The 19,252-nt window shown below is 49.5% G+C and overlaps 1 protein-coding gene across 3 annotated transcripts in view; it reads right to left on the reverse strand.

Moving 5' to 3' along the window:
* The window catches only part of IL2RA (interleukin 2 receptor subunit alpha), a 47,843-nt gene extending 29,071 nt beyond the window's left edge, over positions 1-18,772 (reverse strand). For all 3 annotated transcript variants that reach the window (XM_059404030.1, XM_059404029.1, XM_059404028.1), the window contains exon 1: positions 18,481-18,772. In XM_059404030.1, the coding sequence (XP_059260013.1) occupies positions 18,481-18,544 (64 nt within the window). In that variant the 5' untranslated portion in view covers positions 18,545-18,772. The remainder of the gene's footprint in view (positions 1-18,480) is intronic.
* Between the last annotated feature and the right edge of the window lie 480 nt (positions 18,773-19,252).

Below are 19,252 nucleotides of genomic sequence, written 5' to 3' on the forward strand. Positions count from 1 at the left end.
TGAAACACATTCCTGGTTTCGCCAAGCCAACATGGTGTGGCTCGGGTCACAGCCCCTCCGCTGCCTCTGGAGCTGTGCCCCAACCGCCGCCCCTCTCTGGCATCCCCGGTCTCACCATCACCTCCTGAGCCTGGAAGCATCCCAGGTGCCTACAGCCCCTCCAGGCATGACTCTTCGTGTCCTTCCCCCGGAATCCTGTTCTCTCACGGGAGTCGCGCATTCGTGGTTCCTGCATGGTCCCTGCCCCGCTCACTCCACAACTGTTTAGCATGCCTACTGCTTGCACTGGGATGATGTTCTTTTCTCAGATCACACCAAGAAAGCTATGAGTCAACAACCCAGCGACGCTCGTTTGCCTCAAAGTTCGTTCATTGAGCATCTGGTTCCTTTAGCCCTTCCTTCTGGAAACTTCACTCACGATATTGTAAGACACCATGACCCCCTGGTTCCTCATCTCTTTGGCTTTCTTTCCCTGAATGCTCACTTCCCTCTTGTTTTATACATCCTCTGACCCGAGCTTTTCCTATTATGGGTATCTTAGTGTGGTACCTTTGTCACCACTAGTAACCATTAACTTTGTTATTAGCTACAGTTTATACATTACCCGGATTCCCTCTGTTTTTCCCCACTGTTCTTTCCCTGTTCCAGGATCCTATGCAGGATTCCACATTTCACTGAGTTGTCATATCCCCTCAAGCTCCTCTCGGCTATGAGGATTATGTGGCAGTTTCCCCCACTTCCCTTGTTTTCGATGACCTCCACAGCTCTGAGGAATCCTGGTTGGGTATTTTGGAGGATGTCCCACTATTGGAATTTGTCTGATGTTCTTTGCATGTTCAGAGCGGGATTCAGAGGAGGATAGCATTCATCAGAGTCCCAGAAAGTGTCCAGAAGCGTTCAGCAGAGGCTTCCCCAATGCTCTCACCATTCTGTTCTTGGGAGACTCATCATTTCAAGTCTTACCTCTGTGCTGAGCGCTTCCACATGATAAAGGAAGACTTAGCCACTTACTGAATTCTTACCAAGCTCAAAAAGCTGTTCTAACATCTTCACACACATTAACTAATTCAATTCTACTGTGAAATAAATATTGTAATTGTTACTGCCATTTTACAGATGAGACACTGAAAGGTTTCAATAAACTGCCTGTAGTGGCCCAGTGTGGTCACAAAGCTAGAGGACCCAGGAGCTGGGAGTCGCAGGCAGGCTTCAGAGCCCACGTTCTTAACAAGGATGCTGTGCTGCCTCATCCAGATTCCTGCCTCCAGCCCTGAGCGCTGGTGGGGCCAGAAAAGTAACATACATAACTTAACAACATAACGGCCCTTTTACCTTTCCACTTCCAGTGCTTCAACTCTCTTCAAATCTTTGTTTCTGGGGCGCCTGGGTAGCTCAGTTGGTTAAGCCACTGCCTTCGGCTCGGGTCATGATCTCAGGGTCCTGGGATTGAGCCCCGCATCGGGCTCTCAGATCAGCAGGGAGCCTGCTTCCCTCTCCCTCTCTCTCTGCCTCCCTCTCTGCCTGCTTGTGATCTCTGTCTATCAAATAAATAAATAAAATCTTAAAAAAAATAATCTTTGTTTCTAGGTCAAGGTACTATTTCTTCTTCTGCTTAACATTGCCATTGAAGTTTTAGCCAATGCAATCAGATAAAGGAATGCAAAGGCATAACAGTGGGAAGTAAAGGAACTACAAACTATCCCTGCTTGTAGGTTATAGGATAGTAGGTCTGGTAAATCCAAAAGGGCCCATGATTAAAGTAACAAAATGATGAAATTATCTTAAAAGATAGCAATCCATGGAGATACCATGGGACTGGGGAGGGGAGAAAGCTGTCTTTTACAGGAAAATTCCAGCTAGTAATGCAGAAAGATGGATCTCAAGGGAATTGTGTTGAATGAGAAAAAAAAATCCAATTTCAAAAGTTAATTTTGTATAATTCCATCCCATAGCATTCTTAAAATGACAAAAATACACTGATGGATCTGGTACAGTGCCAGGGATTCGGAGGGAAGGAGGCAGATGGTTGTGGCTACAAAGGGTAGCTCAGGAGAGACGCTTGTGATGGGAGCTCCTGTACGTCTTAACTGCGGTGACGGTCACATGGGATAAAGTTGCAGGAACTAAATACAACGGACACCCTTCATGTCAGTTTGGCGAAATCTGAATCAGATTGATGGGTTGTACCAATGTCAGTTTCCTGGTTGTGACGTCACGCTGTGGTTACGGAAGGAAGCGCGTGAAGGCCATAGTGCATCTCTCTGTGGTACCGCTCACGACTGCATGGGACTCTACAACCATCTCAGAATTACGAGGCACGAAAGCAAACACAGACAGTCCTCTGCTCCTCCTCTTGTCCCTGCTTGTCTTCCTGATCCTTCCATTCCCATCCCTTGTGTCACCTAAGCTTGGCACTCCAGCACCCTCTTTAAATGCCACCCCTTCCTTGCCCCCCTTCGGAATCACTTCCCAAGAGTCACGATTTCTGCCGCCTCAGTGCCTCCTGTATGTGCCTCCTCTCACGTCCATGACCTTCACCCTCTGCTCATCTGTCATAGCGGCCGCGTCTTACTACCCTGCTCTACCTCCCATCTCCCCACCCCTCCGACGTGTCCTTCGAATGTTGCCAAATCAAGCACCCTAAATTACAGAACCAGTTGCACCTGCAGTGGAGTCAATGGCCTGGAGGTGATTTCTAGTATGTTCTCTGGCCCCATGATTAACCTCTGATTTTGACAAGAAGCCTTTAGCCCTGTGCCCCCGCGTTCCCAGCCCTGTGGCTCCCAGCATTGCCCCTGCCGCATTCCGGACCTCAGGAGGATCCAGAAAGTGGGTTTGCGGGACGCGCGCGGAGTTGTTGTTGGGACGTACTAGGGTATTCCACTGCTCAAGTTTGGAGATGGAGTCTGCGCATCCATCGGCAGGGGGCAGGTTCCTCGGGGTCACTGACTAAACATGACCGCAGGAGCTTCTTAGTCTCTCCAATGTCACTGCCTTTCCCCATGCTCCTTGGTCTTCGGGGCCTCCTGACGTGCCGTGCCCTGGTGGGGAGCTGCTCCCTCTCTGGGAGCCGGGTAAGGAAGGCCGCTCTCGACCGTACCGTGTTTAAGGGGCAGATTGGGTTCACCTGGCAGGTTCAGCCGACGAGGTCACCCCGGCAGAGGGACGATTGTGTTCAGGGACTACGTGTTGAATGTGTTGCTTGCGTGTGGTTTGCAAGGGTGTGAGTAACAGAAACGCATGCGTGTGTGTGAGTGAGAGAAGGACCTTGAACTCTGTAAATTGCCCCGCACATTCTCACTGTTGCTTATTACCCCTCGGGCAGTGCTGTTTTCAGGACCAAACGATAAAATATGTCAGGTTACTTTGTGAACTGGAAAAAAATATTTAAAATGTTAATTACTTAAACCTTGATTGTGTCAGAATGAGGAAATGGAATTTCTTTGAATTCATCTTCTAAGAACTGTTTATGATCATTCTCTGTGACTTTCCTTCTTCTCACCTAGGTTCACATGCAGACCTTATAATGGATTTCAAATAGGTTAAAACAGGGTCCACTTCCATCCCATCACCACTGTTTAGTCTGAATACTCCCAGTCGTTTCTGGTTGTTGTTGGCTGCCCACATCACCTGTTATTTATTTAAATTATTTCATGAGGGGCGCCTGGGTGGCTCAGTGGGTCAAAGCCTCTGCCTTCAGCTCAGGTCATGATCCCCAGGTCCTGGGATCGAGCCCCGCATCGGGAATCTCTGCTCAGCGGGGAGCCTGCTTCCCCCCCTCTCTCTGCCTGCTTCTCTGCCTACTTGTGATCTCTGTCTGCCAAATAAATAAATAAAATCTTTTAAAAATAAGTAAATAAATTATTTCATGAACGTGGGCAACAGGAGGCACTGAACAAATGTGTGGGCGTCTTGGCATCGGCAATACTGTGTATTTATTCCAACAAATACCCATCTTCTCTGGGCAGGCATAAATGCAGAGGGGAACGTGGCAGGAGCAAAGTTCAGCATCAAAGGGCTGGGAACTCCAGGGTCGCAGGGTTAAAAGAAGTGAGTGCCATCAAAGAAAATGTGCAGGGTCCCCAGGGGACCAAGGGGGGCGGCTGTGTGTTCTGAGGGGAAATATCTCAGAGCAGATGGACACACCTGCGGTCAGGAACACTGATGGTCTGTGACTCATGTGTGTTATCTGATCCACTATTTCTTTTTCTTTTTTTTAAGATTTTATTTATTTGACAGAGATCACAAGTAGGAGGAGAGGCAGGCGGGGGTGGGTGGGGGGAAGCAGGCTCCCCGCTGAGCAGAGAGCCTGATGCAATGCGGGGCTCCATCCCAGGACTCTGAGATCATGACCTGAACCGAAGGCAGAGGCTTTAACCCACTGAGCCACCCAGGTGCCCCCAGATCCACTATTTCTGATGTCTGGCTGGACCTGGCAAGCCACAGGGTCAGTTCCCACAACCCAGAAATGAGTGACTTACGGGGTGAGACCCTTTGGAGGACAGCTCACACCTTCCTGCACACTGTTACCAAGGCCAAAAAAAGAAGCGGGGGTGGGGTGAGAATCCAGTTACTTTCTGTTTACCCTGGAAGGGAGGAAGGAGGCAGGGAACCAGAAATAGTCTTCCCAGCAGCTGTCTCTGAATCAACAGGGACATTGTCTGGGGATCTCAAATGCCGGAATGAAACGGGCAGGGGGGGTTCTCTTCTGCCCTGGGAGCCTTCTCAGTTCAATAAGCTTCTGCACATGAAAGAGTTAACCACACACTTACCACAGAATGTCAACCTGATGAAAATTAAAGCCGTATCAGATAAGAAAATCAACATACTCTTGTTCTTTGAAATCTAAAAGTAGTTTTTCTTCAAACCTTTGAAACCTATTTCTTGGGATGGAATCATATTTTTAGTAGAAATACGGTCCGTTGGTCCGTGGGTGAATCCCACCCAGAGTCTGCCCCAGGGACTCTTCTGCGAAACAGAATCGAGATTTTTCAACTGGAAAACAAGAGTTTCCGCTGAGATTTCACAGAACACCAGACAGGCTGAGTATGATGCCCGGAGAAACAAGCCCGGAAGGGAAACATAGGAAAGAAAGAATAAGGAGAAAGTCTCAGGACACCGGGGAGCTTTCGGGAACAACGTGCTTCCCGCGAACCACAGCCCAGCCTGGGTGTCAGGCAAGGGCCAGCCGTGCTGTCACAGGTCCTAACTGTGTCGGGCACAGAGAATCCATCGGAAACCCGGATGGCCCTGGATCCGAGGTGGCCAGCAGCCCTGGGGCCAGTCCTCACCTAACCCCCCGTGCTGGCCCCTGATCTAGGCACAGAGGGAGCCCAGCGTGTTCAGTGTGTTAGAGGGTGGGGATGGACCGCACGGGCGCGATGCATTTCCCAGAGAAGGACGAGCCACACTTGGACACGGAGCTCACAACCTAACTGAAGGGCAAGTGCCTCTGCGGGTCCTGGGGTTCTTGGTGCTTTGGCAACGGCCCGATCTGCTCGCCCACTGGGCCTTGCCTGTGTCCGGTATAGTATAAACAAGCAGCGGCCGGGAAGTTTCCCCAAATCCGCATGTTGACAAGCGCTACCTCACAGACAGAAGCAGCACAGGACGTTTCAGGGCGGGAGGGATGACAGGGTGGAGCACGCCGCGCGGGGAGGAGGCTAAGACTATCAGCTGAATGGTACCGAAAGCCCTCGCCTGTACTTAAGAAACAGGCCTCGGGAAGGCGAACTCCCCTGAGAGGTTTCCGTTGAGTTTCGTGTATGGGCTCGACCAGCCCTGGAGGAGACACAGCCTTCCCTGACCTCAGAGCTCCCCGTCAGGGGTCGGCTCAGCAGCCTCCCTGAGTTCCTCGTTAACACAGAGAGCCACAGTTTTTGATCCTTTCAAGGAGCAGATGCTACTCGTTTCAACGGAGACCTCAAGGTTAGTGGGCGTGGCCCCAGGCAGTGGTCCACGCGGGCATGAGCCGGGTTTCCTACAGAACTCAACCCCGCGGTGGCTGCATTTTTCAAGGACATGGGAACTTAAAGTCTGTTACCCTGATTCCCTGGGAATTGCTTTGTGCTACAGAACGACAAGTGGAACTCCTCAAGGACATGGTAATCAAAGCATGAACTGGATAGACCTTCTTTCTTGCCTGGAACCGATGCCTCAGTCCTGCTCCAGACAGACAGACAGGAGGCGGCTAGGGAGCTTGCTGTCCCGGTGGGGAGGTCCGACGGCTCAGTGGGCACAGCGTTGAGGAGCTGTTGCTTTTCACTCTGCTCTAGGGCAAATATTTAGTAAGCTGCAGAATGTCAGCCTCTGCCTTCGGCTCGGGTCATGATCCCAGGGTCATGGGATCGAGCCCCACATCGGGCTCTCTGCTCAGCAGGGAGCCTGCTTTCTCCTCTCTCTCTGCCTGCCTCTCTGCCTACTTGTGATCTCTGTCTGTCAAATAAATAAATTAATTAAAAAAAAAAAAAGAATGTCAGGGCTCAGAGGGGCCTTGAAGACCCTCTCTATGGATCTGCTCGCCACATAGACGGTGCATACGTGGTCTCAGAGTTACCGCATGCTGGACGCTGTCCAAGGCACTTTACAGCCGTGGACTTCTCTCATCTCTCCAGCTGGCTACGGAAGTAGGCTATTACCAATATTACTGATAATTAGCATCACTATTATTTTATGTTATTGTAATTAAAATATAACCAAATATATAAGTATATAATAAATAATTAAGAGTATAGTATAACTATATAGTTATAATTATATAGTCATATATAATATATATTACAATTATAATAATATAATTATAATTATATAGTATAGTATAAGTAACACAATTATAAATGAAACCATTTATTAATTAATTATTAGGTTACTCATTACCATCTCCATGTTACAGACTACTGGAGTCAGGCACACGGCTCTGACCTGCCCAGAGTCGCACAGCCGGCTGATGGCAAAGCTAGCGTTTGGATCGGGCAGCCTGATGGGATTGGGAGCTCATGACCCCCCCTGCATGTCCTCCCTCCGTGTCTCGGCTGCACCCTGTTCCTGCGGCCCCCGGAGCCTCTGGCCTCCTGCTGCCCGCGTCCAGCATCTGACCCGTGTGGTGGGAAGGCTAGGGCTGCCATCTTGGCGGGAGGGATGAGAGGGTGCACGGAGAGGTGGTGAGGGCTGCAATGAAGCAGGGGGATGGGGGTGTCTTTCGCTGAAACAGGAGATCGAGGAGGACGAGCAGGCCCAGGGGGCCAATTCTGTGTGTGTCGAGTTGGAGAAGACTGTGAGCTCCCCGTGGGGCCTGTGCGGCTTCGAAGTCCGGCAAGTCATGTTTACTGAGCACCTACTATATCCTGGCTATTGTATAGGCAGGCTGTCTTGCAAGCCGTTGACCCACCCAGGACGGGGGTGTGATTTTCCCATTTCATTTTATTCAGGATTTTAGTTTTTAAAGGAATCTCTACACCCAACGTGGGGCTTGAACTTACAGCCCCAAGATCAAGAGTCGCTCACTCCGTGACCGAGTCAGCCAGGTGCCCGTGCTATTTCCATTTTATACCCACAGCAACTGAGGCCCATGGAGTTTTAAAGGACCAACCTGCCATCAACTCCTACCCAGACCGTCGAAGGCCCAGATCGTGTCTTTGCCTTGCCTAAGACCATCCTGTAGTATCCTGTTCCTTGCGGGATACGGTCCAAAGCCCTGTACTTGGCAAGGCTCTGTGTCATAGCCCATGCCCAGCCTCAGAAATCTCCCCCGCCCCTGCCTGCCCACACTCTCCAGTCGGCTGGAAGTCCACGCAGCTCTCAGAGCTCACTGAGGCCTTGGTCTTTGGCTTCGCTCGTGCTGGGCTTACAGCTCAGTTCCCATCTTCCTGACTCCTGCTTCTGCTGCAGGCTCCCTCCCTGGTTTTCTCTTGGAAGCTTTCTGTACCCTACTGTCTGGTTTTGTGGCATTCCTCTGTACTCCCAGACACCCTGCTGTTTCTTTGCCTGGTGTGTCAGTCAGATGCCCACCCCTTGCTCGTGCCTGCAGAGAACGGCACCCACCCATGCTTGTGAAGGGAGATAGAGTCACACAAGTCTGAGCGAGTCTTTGCATTCAAGCCCGTAGACTCCCGAAGCCTTGAGCCTCGTCTACTCTCCCAAGATGCTTTGCAGTCAGGAAGAATGCCAAGCCAGCGAATGAGCTGTGGAAGATTATTCCAGTAAGAGGGGAGGTGCCCGTAGGGGCCGAGCTGGGAAACCACAGGCGAGGAAGTGGTGTTTGCAGGACAGAACTGCTGACCGGATGCACGAGGCTGCGGTGTCCCGTGAGCAGAGGACGTGGAGATGGACAGACGGATGGGTGGTCCCAGGTGGAAAGGATCTTGGACGCCAGGCAGAGGAAATGGGCCGCGTCCCTGAGGCAGCTGGGAAGGATTCGGGCTATTTGGTCAGGGTCAAGGCATCATCGTGAACCTTACTTTCGGGGCCTTAATCTGGGGATGGACGAAAGAGGCCTTAAAACGAGACCTGAAGGCTTGCCCAAGACGCGCATGGAACGCAGTGTCGCCTGTCGTCAGCTTGCTTCCTTTGCCCGGGGAGGGAGCAGAGGGCCCAGCTCGGTCACGCGAGTTTCTGCCTCAACACGTCTGGGTCCTCATCTGTGGAATGGGAGTAATCCCCGCGCCTGTCTGGCAGGGCTGCTGGGAGGGTGCCCAGGACGGCGGGTGCAGAGTCTGCGGCCCGACCCAGCCGGGTCACACGCAGCCATCGCCGGCTCAGGCCAGAGACCCCGGGAGTGGGAAAGTGACACCTGCCCGGCTGCCGCGTGAAAGGCGGTGACAATCAGTGAAAGCCCCGAAGTGAACTCTCCAGCACAACGAGCAAGGCGAGCTGACACGCTTACCCTTTGTGGTCTCCATGCTCCCCAGGGTGTCAGCAGGATGTCTGAGGAAGCTGCCTTTCATTTGACAAAGGGTTTTTTGGTTTTGTGTTGTTTTTTTTTTTTTTTTTGCTTTTTTTCGTTTTCCTTTTTCTTTCTTTCTTTCTTTCTAACAGTTGTTTGTTTTGCTTTCCACTTAAAATGAGGAGGTTTTCTCTTTACAAAGGTCCTTTTATTCTAAATCAGGCTCTGAAGAGAGGTGTCGCTACCGCAGGGGCCGGAAGCAAGACACCACAGGGCTGCTCAGCTGGGTTCAGGGCCTGGCCGGGCCTCGTGGGCGGGGAAGCCGTGGTGGCCAGGACACCTGTCAGGTACGTGGCCTCCTGCAAAGTCAGCGCCCCCAAAACTCCCGGGAAACTCACCGGGCTCCCAGACGGGAAGAAGCTGACGTCACTTCGGTTCCGGGCCCCCACGCACACCGTGGGCAGTAATTCCTGTGCCCCGTACGTGGTATCGACACAGACCCACCTTTCTCTGAAGGAGATGGGCCAGTGGGCTCCACGGGGCTCCTTTCATTTTGAAATGAAAAATAAAAAAAGAAAAGAAAAAGAAAAAGGGAAAGAAAAAAACCAACACAGTTGCTTTGCTTTTAAGTAGTGATGAGGGGCCCTTCCCTTCTTCCTTGGAGAGGCCCCTGCTTCCAGGGCTGGGGACCTGTTCGCACACAGTCGGGGTGCGGGGGTCGGTGGTGCGGTCTCTCCATGTGGCTTTGCAAACATTTGGGGTCCGTGGGAGCCTCAGGCTGTTCTCCAAGGAATGTCCGTGCTCCCTCCCGAAGTGTGTCCATTTTCTCCAACACGGAGTTTCTTGAGCAAGAGAGAGAGCTTCGGCAAACCCTCTGCTGTATGATTCGGATATTACTGTCATTCGGCGTCCGTGGTGTTTGATTTTAATAACTTTAGCAATTAATAATGACAACACAATGCTCCCAGTGCTCCCTTCTGTCCCAGATGTTGGGGTAAATGCGAGGCAGCTCAGGACCAGGCTCGCAAGACGAAGGAACGTCTCTGTGTTCCCTCCGCTCTTCCTTCACACTTAGATCTTAGCCCTTACCGTGTGTGGTCATTATCTCTGCAAGATATTTCTCTCCTCCTCGGTGAGGAGTTCCCGACAGCCCAGGACCGGGCGACCACATTCATCTCTGACCCTGTATCTGACACCTAGTAATTGCTCAACTAACAACTCGCCGATCGATATACAAAGGAATGAACTCGTAACCAGGAGTCCTGCCACAGACGAGACTGTCCTCAGCCACCCTACCGCTTCTCTCTTCCACCTGTCTGTCCCCGTCCCTTAGTGGCAATGTTTGCTAAACTCTGAGAAACTCCACAGCAGAGAAAACTCCCACCATCACGCCTCGGGGACACGGGGACATATACTTGATCCTCACCTTTGTTTTTTTTTTTTTATTTTTTTTTTTTTACTGCTGAGAGTACCAAAAGCAGCAAAGCTTCTAAAGAAAGTGTCTATTTCAGGCCCAAACAGAAAAGAGTGGGTGATGCTGTGGGCAGAGATTCCTGAACCTGGCGGGGTTGACTCATGCCTGAAGGTGCTCAGAATTTCCTCTGTTTTGTGGGCGGCTGGGGCAGACTGGGCTCCACCGAAGCGCTTTCTTTGAAGCCGAGTCAAAACCGAGTCGAGCTGCTCTTGGGGGTGTGGGGGGGGGGTGGTGGTGGAAAGAACATGGGAGAGGAGCAACAGGAGTCAGAGTTTAAGACCCCAAGGAAGCGAGGGGACTGGAGAGGTCAGTTTGGTCCCTTGACTAGAGGCAAGGGCGGGCATGTGGCCCGAGGGTTTGCGTTATGGGAACACGGACAGGGGACAGCACTGCAGGAGCAGTGAGCCATAGCTCGGAGACACTTCCTTTGACTGTTCACAGAGTGAGAATCAACGTCTTTCTCCATGCGGCCCACGGATTTATGCCCTTAGCAGCAGTTTAGAAGAGTGAAGAATGCAGTCTCCCACCCCAGCTCTGCCTGGTTGCGCTACGCTGCGCAGCGCACTTAGCCTCTGCGAGCCTCAGTGTGCCCGCTGTATAATGGAGGTGACAGGGAGGCCTTCCTGACTGTGAGCGCTACCCGAACGGACGCCCCGCATTCCCATAGTCCCTGAAGGAGTGTGCGCCGGCCATGGCTCTCCGCTCCTGTTAGGGTACTAGGCGGAAACCAATCAGCCTGCAGGAGGCAGCAGGCATGGGGACGTGGCTTCCAGGCGGGCTTGCCTTTCTTGGCCCTCCGGTCCCAGGTCCCAGCCAACCGTTTCGCTCACCTGCTCCCGTTTCTCCCCTCACCCTGCGGCCTCCCCCTCCAGGCGGCCGGGCTTACTGGGGCGATTCTCCCTGATCTTCAGGGGAAAGGAACCAGCTGCCTCTTCAGAGCTTCCTTTTTATTCCTTAGAAACCTGCTGCTCTTGCTTCTACTGGTGGGAAAATCACTCAACAGCTCCTGGTCTCCAGCCACCAGCCTGCTTTCTCACGGCATATGGCAAGAGGCCGGTGGGGAACTTGCAGAGAAAACAACCCCAAAAAGCACATCTGACCATTCAGCCTCCTGCCTTCCACCCTGGGGCAGGCCTGCCTCGAGGCACAGAGCTCTGACCTGCAACGTGCCTCCTCCCCTCTCCCTTCCCGGTGAGGTCGTCACCCTCACTTGTGTGCCTTAGAGTTTTCTCCTGCCTGAAATCATCCTGTTTGCAGGATATCCGGCACCGAGTTGAGTTGTTGATCAAAAGCCCCAAGGGTTGCGTGCGTGAGGGCACTGGGATGGGTTGTCGGGAGGGAAGCTTCTAGAATCTAGCCTCATGGTACGTGGTTAGCTGCAGCCAGGTCGGGGCAAAATATGGATGTAGGGAAGTGAGACCCGGACTTTCTGACCATTATCGGGGGTCATATGGTCCTGCTGATGCGGGGCCAGTGATTCATCGTGCGAAGGAAATCAACCAAACACCGCTGGCATGTGTAGACGCCTAGAGGACGAATGTGAGGGGAGGACTCAGGAGCTTTTTGTCTGAGCAAAGGTATGTTTTCATCAGAGAACCACCAGCACCTTGAGTCTCATTTTGCTCAGCACGTACACAGAAGCTTCGGTTAATACATGAAATAGGGGCCTTTTACTTCCCTGCGCTCGTCAACTCCTCAGTGTCCATTACAGAACCTGATCCATGTATACAGCTTAGCAAAATCATTAGAAAATACTGTCCTCCACCCCATGTCCTGAGAGTCACAAGCACAATTTCAGAGTCATTATGTCCTAGAGCCATGTTCTCTGAGAAGACTTTCCAGACTCTCCAGAAGCAGATTACCCACACCCTTTGGATCGCGATGGCACGCGTTGGCCTCGCCACGTACTACTCTGGAATATTTGATCTTGTATCTTTCCCAAATCAGTTTTCCCATTGTAGTTGCAAGTTCTACGCTGGTAGATACAATGTGTATTTCTTCTCTTACATGGTAGCCTTGCTACTCAAAATGGGGTCTTTGCACCAACAGCATGGGCCTCATATGGGAGCCTGTTTGAAACCAGAATCTCAATCCTCACCCCAGAGATCCTGAATCAGAATCTACATGACCATATTCCATGGTGATTTGTAAATATATTAAATTTTGGGAAGTACTGCATTAAGTCCCCTAATCTTAGTGAATAGAAATGAAATAATGGAATCAGACAACCACGGGAACCATCATTTTGTGGATTTCAATCCTAAATGGGTCTTAAATCATTTAAGGAACTTAGGAAAAAACTATTGTGTCCAGTTCTCATCTCCAGAGAGTCTACCCTAACTGGTCTTAACTGGTCTTGGGTGGGCTTGGATATCCTTTATTAAAGCACTCCAGATGCATACTGGGAACCTCTGCTCTAAATACATTTCCTGGTGAGACTTGCGTTCTCTTACCGGTGGATGCAAATCTGGGAGGAACCGTAGAACAAGTCAAATAGCCAAAAACTATCTGAGTAATCTTAGGGGGGAAAATACCTAAAATACCTAGAGATGACTACATTATCATTTGCCCCTAAACGGGTGACTTATTTGAAACCCTGGTGGGGGTTCAGCGATGGGCACTGACTCATTAGCAGATACTCTTGGCTCTCCTTTGGCCGTCTTCTAGAAGGAACGGCTCAGCAGACCTTTCATCTCCACAAGCAGCTTGAGGGCAAGGACCACACACTCTTTCATCTTGGTGATCCTAACCCACCAGTGGACAGCTGCTGGTGTACCACCGAGACTCCATGTAAAGATGTGCAGGAACATTGGACTGGAATTTAAGAGACCTGGGTGCTAATCCCGGATCTCTGTTTTCCCTGGTTGCCTAGTGTTTTTGTTTTGTCGTTGGCGCCCATCTCTTGCTGTCGTCCCTGCCTATAACCATGCCTCTTAGGTTGCCTTTGCCAAGCCAGCTACAGCTTTCTTTCCAGGGAGGGTAACTCTCTGTGTCTCACTCTCTCTGTTTATGACTACCAGTGTAGAGACGGTGAATATCAGTTCAGGATCTTGCCAGGTGACCGTGGTTTACAGGGAGGCTACAACCCAGAGAATTATACTCCAGGTTTTGTGTGTGTGCGTACATTTTTCAAAGGAGACAGAGCTCATCAAGCTTTCTCAAGGACTCACCCCTCAAAAAAGATTAAGAACCAAAAAAGCCAGATGGATTCTTGCTACCACAATGTTCTCCCTGTTGAGATGTTCAGGCTCTATATGGAGGAGTGACAAATGAGTTGATCTTTATGCAATGAGCTTCTCTGGGCATTCTCCCTCCCTTGATGCTACCTGGGGCATTGGCTGACTCTACCAAAGAAGAAATTCCTGAAGAAATATTAGGAAGCCAAGAGAAGAAGAAGGTCCTTAACTGTCCTTAAGCTTTCCTCACATGATACCTGCCCCGAGGAAGAGCTGGACAAGAGACAAAGATCTCAGGAAGTTTAGAGTCTCCCAGGAGATTCTGAGGGCTCCTGGGTAGGCCATGGACTGATGTCAGGGTGGCACACATGGTCAGCCTGAAAAGAAACTGTCACAGATTCTAAACCCAAAGGGATCAGAGGCTCTCACTTCAGCCTCCTGCCTGGTTTGGCAAATCTCTCCACCTTATGTGATAACCTCGGATTGGAGCTTCGCTCAGCCACTTCCAGAGAAAGAGAGCCCTTTGTGGAGAGGAAAGGAGCAGAGGAATTTTTACTCCAAATGTTTGGCCAACTGGAAATTTGCCCAACACAAATAAAGCTATGGTTCAAGTTGTACCCTTTCAGAGACTTCCCCTTGCCCATGGCTTTTCTGCTTCTCACCACCGTCCAGAGTTTGGGGCAGGGCGCAGGCCGTGGACTGGATTGTGCTTTCTCTCCTAGAGCCGAAAACCTGTACTTGTTTGTGATCTTGGCTTTGCAAAATGTGAAAATCACATATCCTTAATTTCATTTTCAAGGAGGGGAGGTAAGATATCTGGGAGGGAGGCAGAGGGGAACCGGCACGGAAGGTTGGAAAGACACCAGAAGGCCACCCTGTCCCTCTTCCTTGCACCCCTCGATGGCCCCAGAAGTGGCCAGACAGCTCTACTGGAACATTTTCAGGGACAGAGGGCTTGTAACTTTTGAAGCCGTCCATTGAATGAGGACCTATCCTTTTCTCGCGGGAAATGGCCAAGGATAAAGAGAGGAGAAACAGATTCCCACTCGTGTAGGACCGCTCCAGTGAGGAACAAGGAAATGGTTTGAAGGCGAAGACTCCCCGAGGAAGCAAACAAGCAGCAGGATGCATCACCAGCCCTCGGTGGTGTTTTGGTCTTGACGCTTACAACTGCGGCATGTACGGAAGCAGTGGGTCATGGCTAAGCGCTGTGGCGTAGCTTTCAAGAGTTGGAAATAACCTGCTGTGACATGCCAGGCTTCGCTACTCTGCCACTTCAATGTCTCTTTAGCCCAGACCTTGTGTGTGTCTCTTCAGTCTGGAAACTTTTTCGTCTGAAAATACCCTCACTTGAAAATGCCTTTTAAGCAGAGCTTATTTTAGTTCCTTTTCAGAATTTTTGACAGAACAACAAGAGTCTCAAAACCTTCTCTTTCGTGCTTCTCATTTTATAGGGAGAAACTGAGGCCCGGGGAGCGAGGGGCAGTTTGTCAAAAGCATGCTGTTCACATGTCTGGTCTTCTATCCTCCAACAATGCTTGTTAGGATGGGCCTTGGCTCACTTTCAAGGTTCGATTTTCTCCCAATTCTTCTCTCCACTGACCTGAGGTGATAGACCCCACTTTCTAAAGGAACGTTTCAAAGTTGTGTTTGTTTTTAAGTTTCTCCTGACCCCTGGGCAAGGAGGGAAGCAAAGAAGTTCACTTGAACAGCTCCCATGTTGTGGAATAGCCTGACTCAGGGGTGATTCTAGCTATTACAGCAACAACTTCCACCCGACCTAACAGAGAAGTATCCAGAATCCTCAAGACTTAGCCAAAGAAATTTAAGAATACTTCTCTTTGAGATGAGTGGGTCCAAGTGTTGGAGTTCTAGGAATCAACAAGGGTTCTTTACTAGCCCCTCTAACTGACCATGGCTGAAGTCACTTTTTTGCGTGCCTTGCTTGGGTCAAATCTAAAATGGAGCGTACGTACAGGTGACGTACAGCACTGCCTATGTAAGACATGCTGTTTTAAGAAAGTAGCAACTGGGGTGCGCCTGGGTGGCTCAGCGGGTTAAAGCCTCTGCCTTCGGCTCAGGTCATGGTCCCAGGGTCTTGGGATCGAGCCCCACGTCGGGCTTTCTGCTCGGTGGGGAACCTGCTTCCTCCTCTCTCTCTGCCTGTCTCTCTGCCTACTTGTGATCTCTGTCTATCCAATAAATAAAATAAAATCTTAAAAAAAAAAAAAAGAAAGTAGCAACTGATCTGTAAGACATTCCCTAAGCTTACCAAAGCCCTGTCTCTCCAAAGCGTGTCTTGAACATGAGCAGAGTCAACCATGGTAACAATGCTTTGGGATCTGAAGAAATGGAATGCTTAGATGTGGAGAGTGAAGCATTTTGGGTTTTAATGACAAACTTGAAGAGGGGAAATCCCAGTGTGGGCAGCAGTCTTTACAAGAAGGGATAATTAGACAAAAATATCATCTTAATGGGTTTCCGCACTTTGGTTTTTTTTTTTTTTTTTTTAATTTAGGGGATGAAGATTTGATCACAGAATTCCTAGAATGAAAGAAAGATGATGAAAGCACAGATAAACTTTCAGAATTTCCACAATTCTGAGAAAGGTGCCTTCGCTAACGTGCCATGTTGGTAACATCAGGAGAATTCTCTTTTTAACCACATCCCAGGACCCAGTAATACAGAGACTAAAAACACTGAAGTTGACTAATACATCCTCTGCAACCCATCACAATTTTAACTGGCGGCTTTGGAAATTTTCAGAATGAAAATCTGCCTTATGAATCAGCTAGAAATTGCATCTGTTGACAGTCTGTTTGATTTCGTTAGAGACCTCTCCCCCCTGAGGAATAAAAAGTCTTGTTTATTTTAAGACTGGGTTCCTCCTCTTGGAGGAAAAGGTCTAAGATGAGGTTCTTTCTTATCCTGGGGTGGTTCCTAAACTATGTTAATCCAAGAAACTCAACCCATTTCACTCTTTGGCCACCAAGTCTTCATTAGCCTCTTGACAGGACTATTTTAGGGGCCTCGCAACTTGTCTCCGTGCACCTGATCTCCCTCCACTCTATGCAAGGGTCATCTCCACAGACGTGTCTGCAATGAATGGGAAAATCGTAAGTCAGGGAGCCCCGGGTTGGAACGCCAACTCTGTCCCTGTCTGTGTGACTTCTGAGTTTTGGGTTCTTCACCCAGTGAGGTTGTGATATCCACACTGCGAAGTGGTTATGAGGATGAAAATGAGACTTAACATGTCTAGCACAAGGAAGGCGCTCTGTAAATGGTCATGGTCATTTTTATTGTCTAGCAGTCATTGGATCGTCCATTTGACCCCATCCTATATTTTCATACTCGATCCCCAATGTCCCCACATGCTCATCCAGTCTTGGGGGCCACAACAAACCTCCTGCTGTTCCCTCATCTTCTGATGTGTCTTTGGTCATAGGGCCTTTCTATCTGGAATGTCCACTTGGGCAACTTTACTGGTCTCTCAGGGCTCTCTTTGCACGCTACTGTCATGCAGCTTCTCTGTTTGTCCTGCTCACAGAGATTCCGTCACATTCTAATCCACAGTACTGCCCTGGTCCCCATGCCTTTCCTTCCCTTGCTAGGTTATAAGTCTCTCAAGGATTGAGACTATGTCTCGTTCATTTTTGTATTTCCTACGGTGTTGAGATGGGGACTGAGAGGTACTGAATAGACTTTTGGAGACCTGAGTGAATGGAAGATTTCTCATAATACTCCCACTTGCCCCACGGCCACCAAGACCATTCATATCTGCAGATAAGTCACCAGTGGCTAGCAATAACACAGGTTTACTGGAAATGTGTTTCCCAGATATGTTGTAAAGGCTTTTCTGTTCTAGCTTGGACTGTCCTCCCACTTTGCAAAGATCATAATGAAACAGAAGTCATCGCATAAACCTTCCAGAAATCATGCCTTCTTCAACTCCACAATAAAGAAATTCCTACCCCTGGGTCAGCTCACAGCTCCACATAACCTAGCTACTTCACCAAGTAAGCAAAAAGAAGTGCAGCCACACGCTTCACTTCTTAACACACCTTTCTATGGCTGGTTAGCATTATTATTCATCTAGAAATTAAGGCTATGAAATTGTAGACTTTGATATCTTATCTGTCCTTTTGGGTAAGCAAGGGAAGAAGTTATTAGAAAATTCACACTCAATTAGGGAAGGTGGTTTGAGGTAGAAGTTAGCGGTTTCTGATTTGTTAAAAAAAAAAAATCTTTGACAAAACCCATTTGAAAGGATGAATGAAATCCAAAATTTGCATATGTGTGTGTGTATATATACACATATGGATACATGCATACGTACACATAAAGTCATAAGAAAAAGTAGAGTTCTTAAAGTGAGTACACTTATGCTTTCTAAAATTTCTATAATGTTGCACATGTAAGGAAAATCCTCGATATTATTTCCTGAGGCAGTGAAAAATAACATATACATCCTCGAAGCCAAACTTAAAATTACCCCGATATTTCCTATATCGGGGCACTGAGATTACTGACATCTCAGGACATTACCTTGGTTTTAGAGAGATTCCTAGTAGATTTTTCTTGTTATCTTACACCTGGTTGGTGCCGTGAAAAACCAAATCCATTGGAAAATAAGAGGAAATTTCTTGAGGAACCTGCTCATTAGTAGCCCCGTTCACATTCCGTTATCATGCTACTCCATTCACCCCAGAGATAACAAAGACTGAGTGGCAGGAGATCCCCAGTTTCAAGCTCTGTTTATAGATCGGGGATGACGGAAGCCTAACATGGGGTCCTGGGGGGGGAGTCATGGACAAGGCGTAGACCCCAAGATTCAACCCCTTTGTTTGCATTTTCTACGTAAGCAACTCCCCACTCCTGATTCTGTGGCTGGGAAGAGGTAACATCCATTAGCCTTACCCAGATTCTGAAGGCACCCCGTGACCTCTTACCCGTCATGTGGCCAGATACTGTGATGAAGGTAGAGATTCCCCACATCAGCAAGCTTGGCTCCATCGTCCTGGCACGTGGGATCAGCCGCCTTCTTGAGGGCAGAGGAGAGAAGGTGTTTCTTGGCAGAAGGTCAAGTTTCCTATCAACCTCTGACTCGCACCCTGCCGGGAGGACGGGAGACGAAAGGACCTCAGTCGGTCCGGACCGTCACCCTCGCTGCGGTCTCTCTAGTCTCTAGGACAGTCTGGAGTCGCTCTCATTAGGCTGCTTTGTTCAGTCAGGAAATTGTGCCTGGCCCTCTCTAGTCTCAAATATAGGAAGTGGTTTTAACCAGGTTTTTTTTCAAGTTCAATTGCTGGGAGGTGTGGGCTGGAGGGGGGTGTGTGTGTGTGAGAAGGATTGGACTTGACGTATGAATTCTGTCTTCAGCTTCACCCAGAGAAGGGAAGGGAGATTCCCCCGCCGCCGAGAGAGGGTGAGCGAGCATTTCTTGGCAGTGATCTCCTTTCACATTTCATAAATCGACCTCACTGTGAAATCGAGGTCCTCCCCCAGACTTGCGGCTCCCTGGGGAGTCAGCAGGTCCCACACGAGATGGGTGGGAACCATGGCGGGGTCTTCAATATTGAGGGAGGGAATTGAAAAGGAAACAGACTGACCCATACTCGGAATGCATGAATGGTCTCTCGACATCTATATTAAGCCGTGGCTATAATCATTTCACCATGATGTCCAGGTTTTTGAATGTGAGGTGTCATTTTACAAGGTATT

Source organism: Mustela nigripes, chromosome 6, assembly GCF_022355385.1.
Source record: "Mustela nigripes isolate SB6536 chromosome 6, MUSNIG.SB6536, whole genome shotgun sequence".
Taxonomy (NCBI): Eukaryota; Metazoa; Chordata; class Mammalia; order Carnivora; family Mustelidae; genus Mustela; species Mustela nigripes.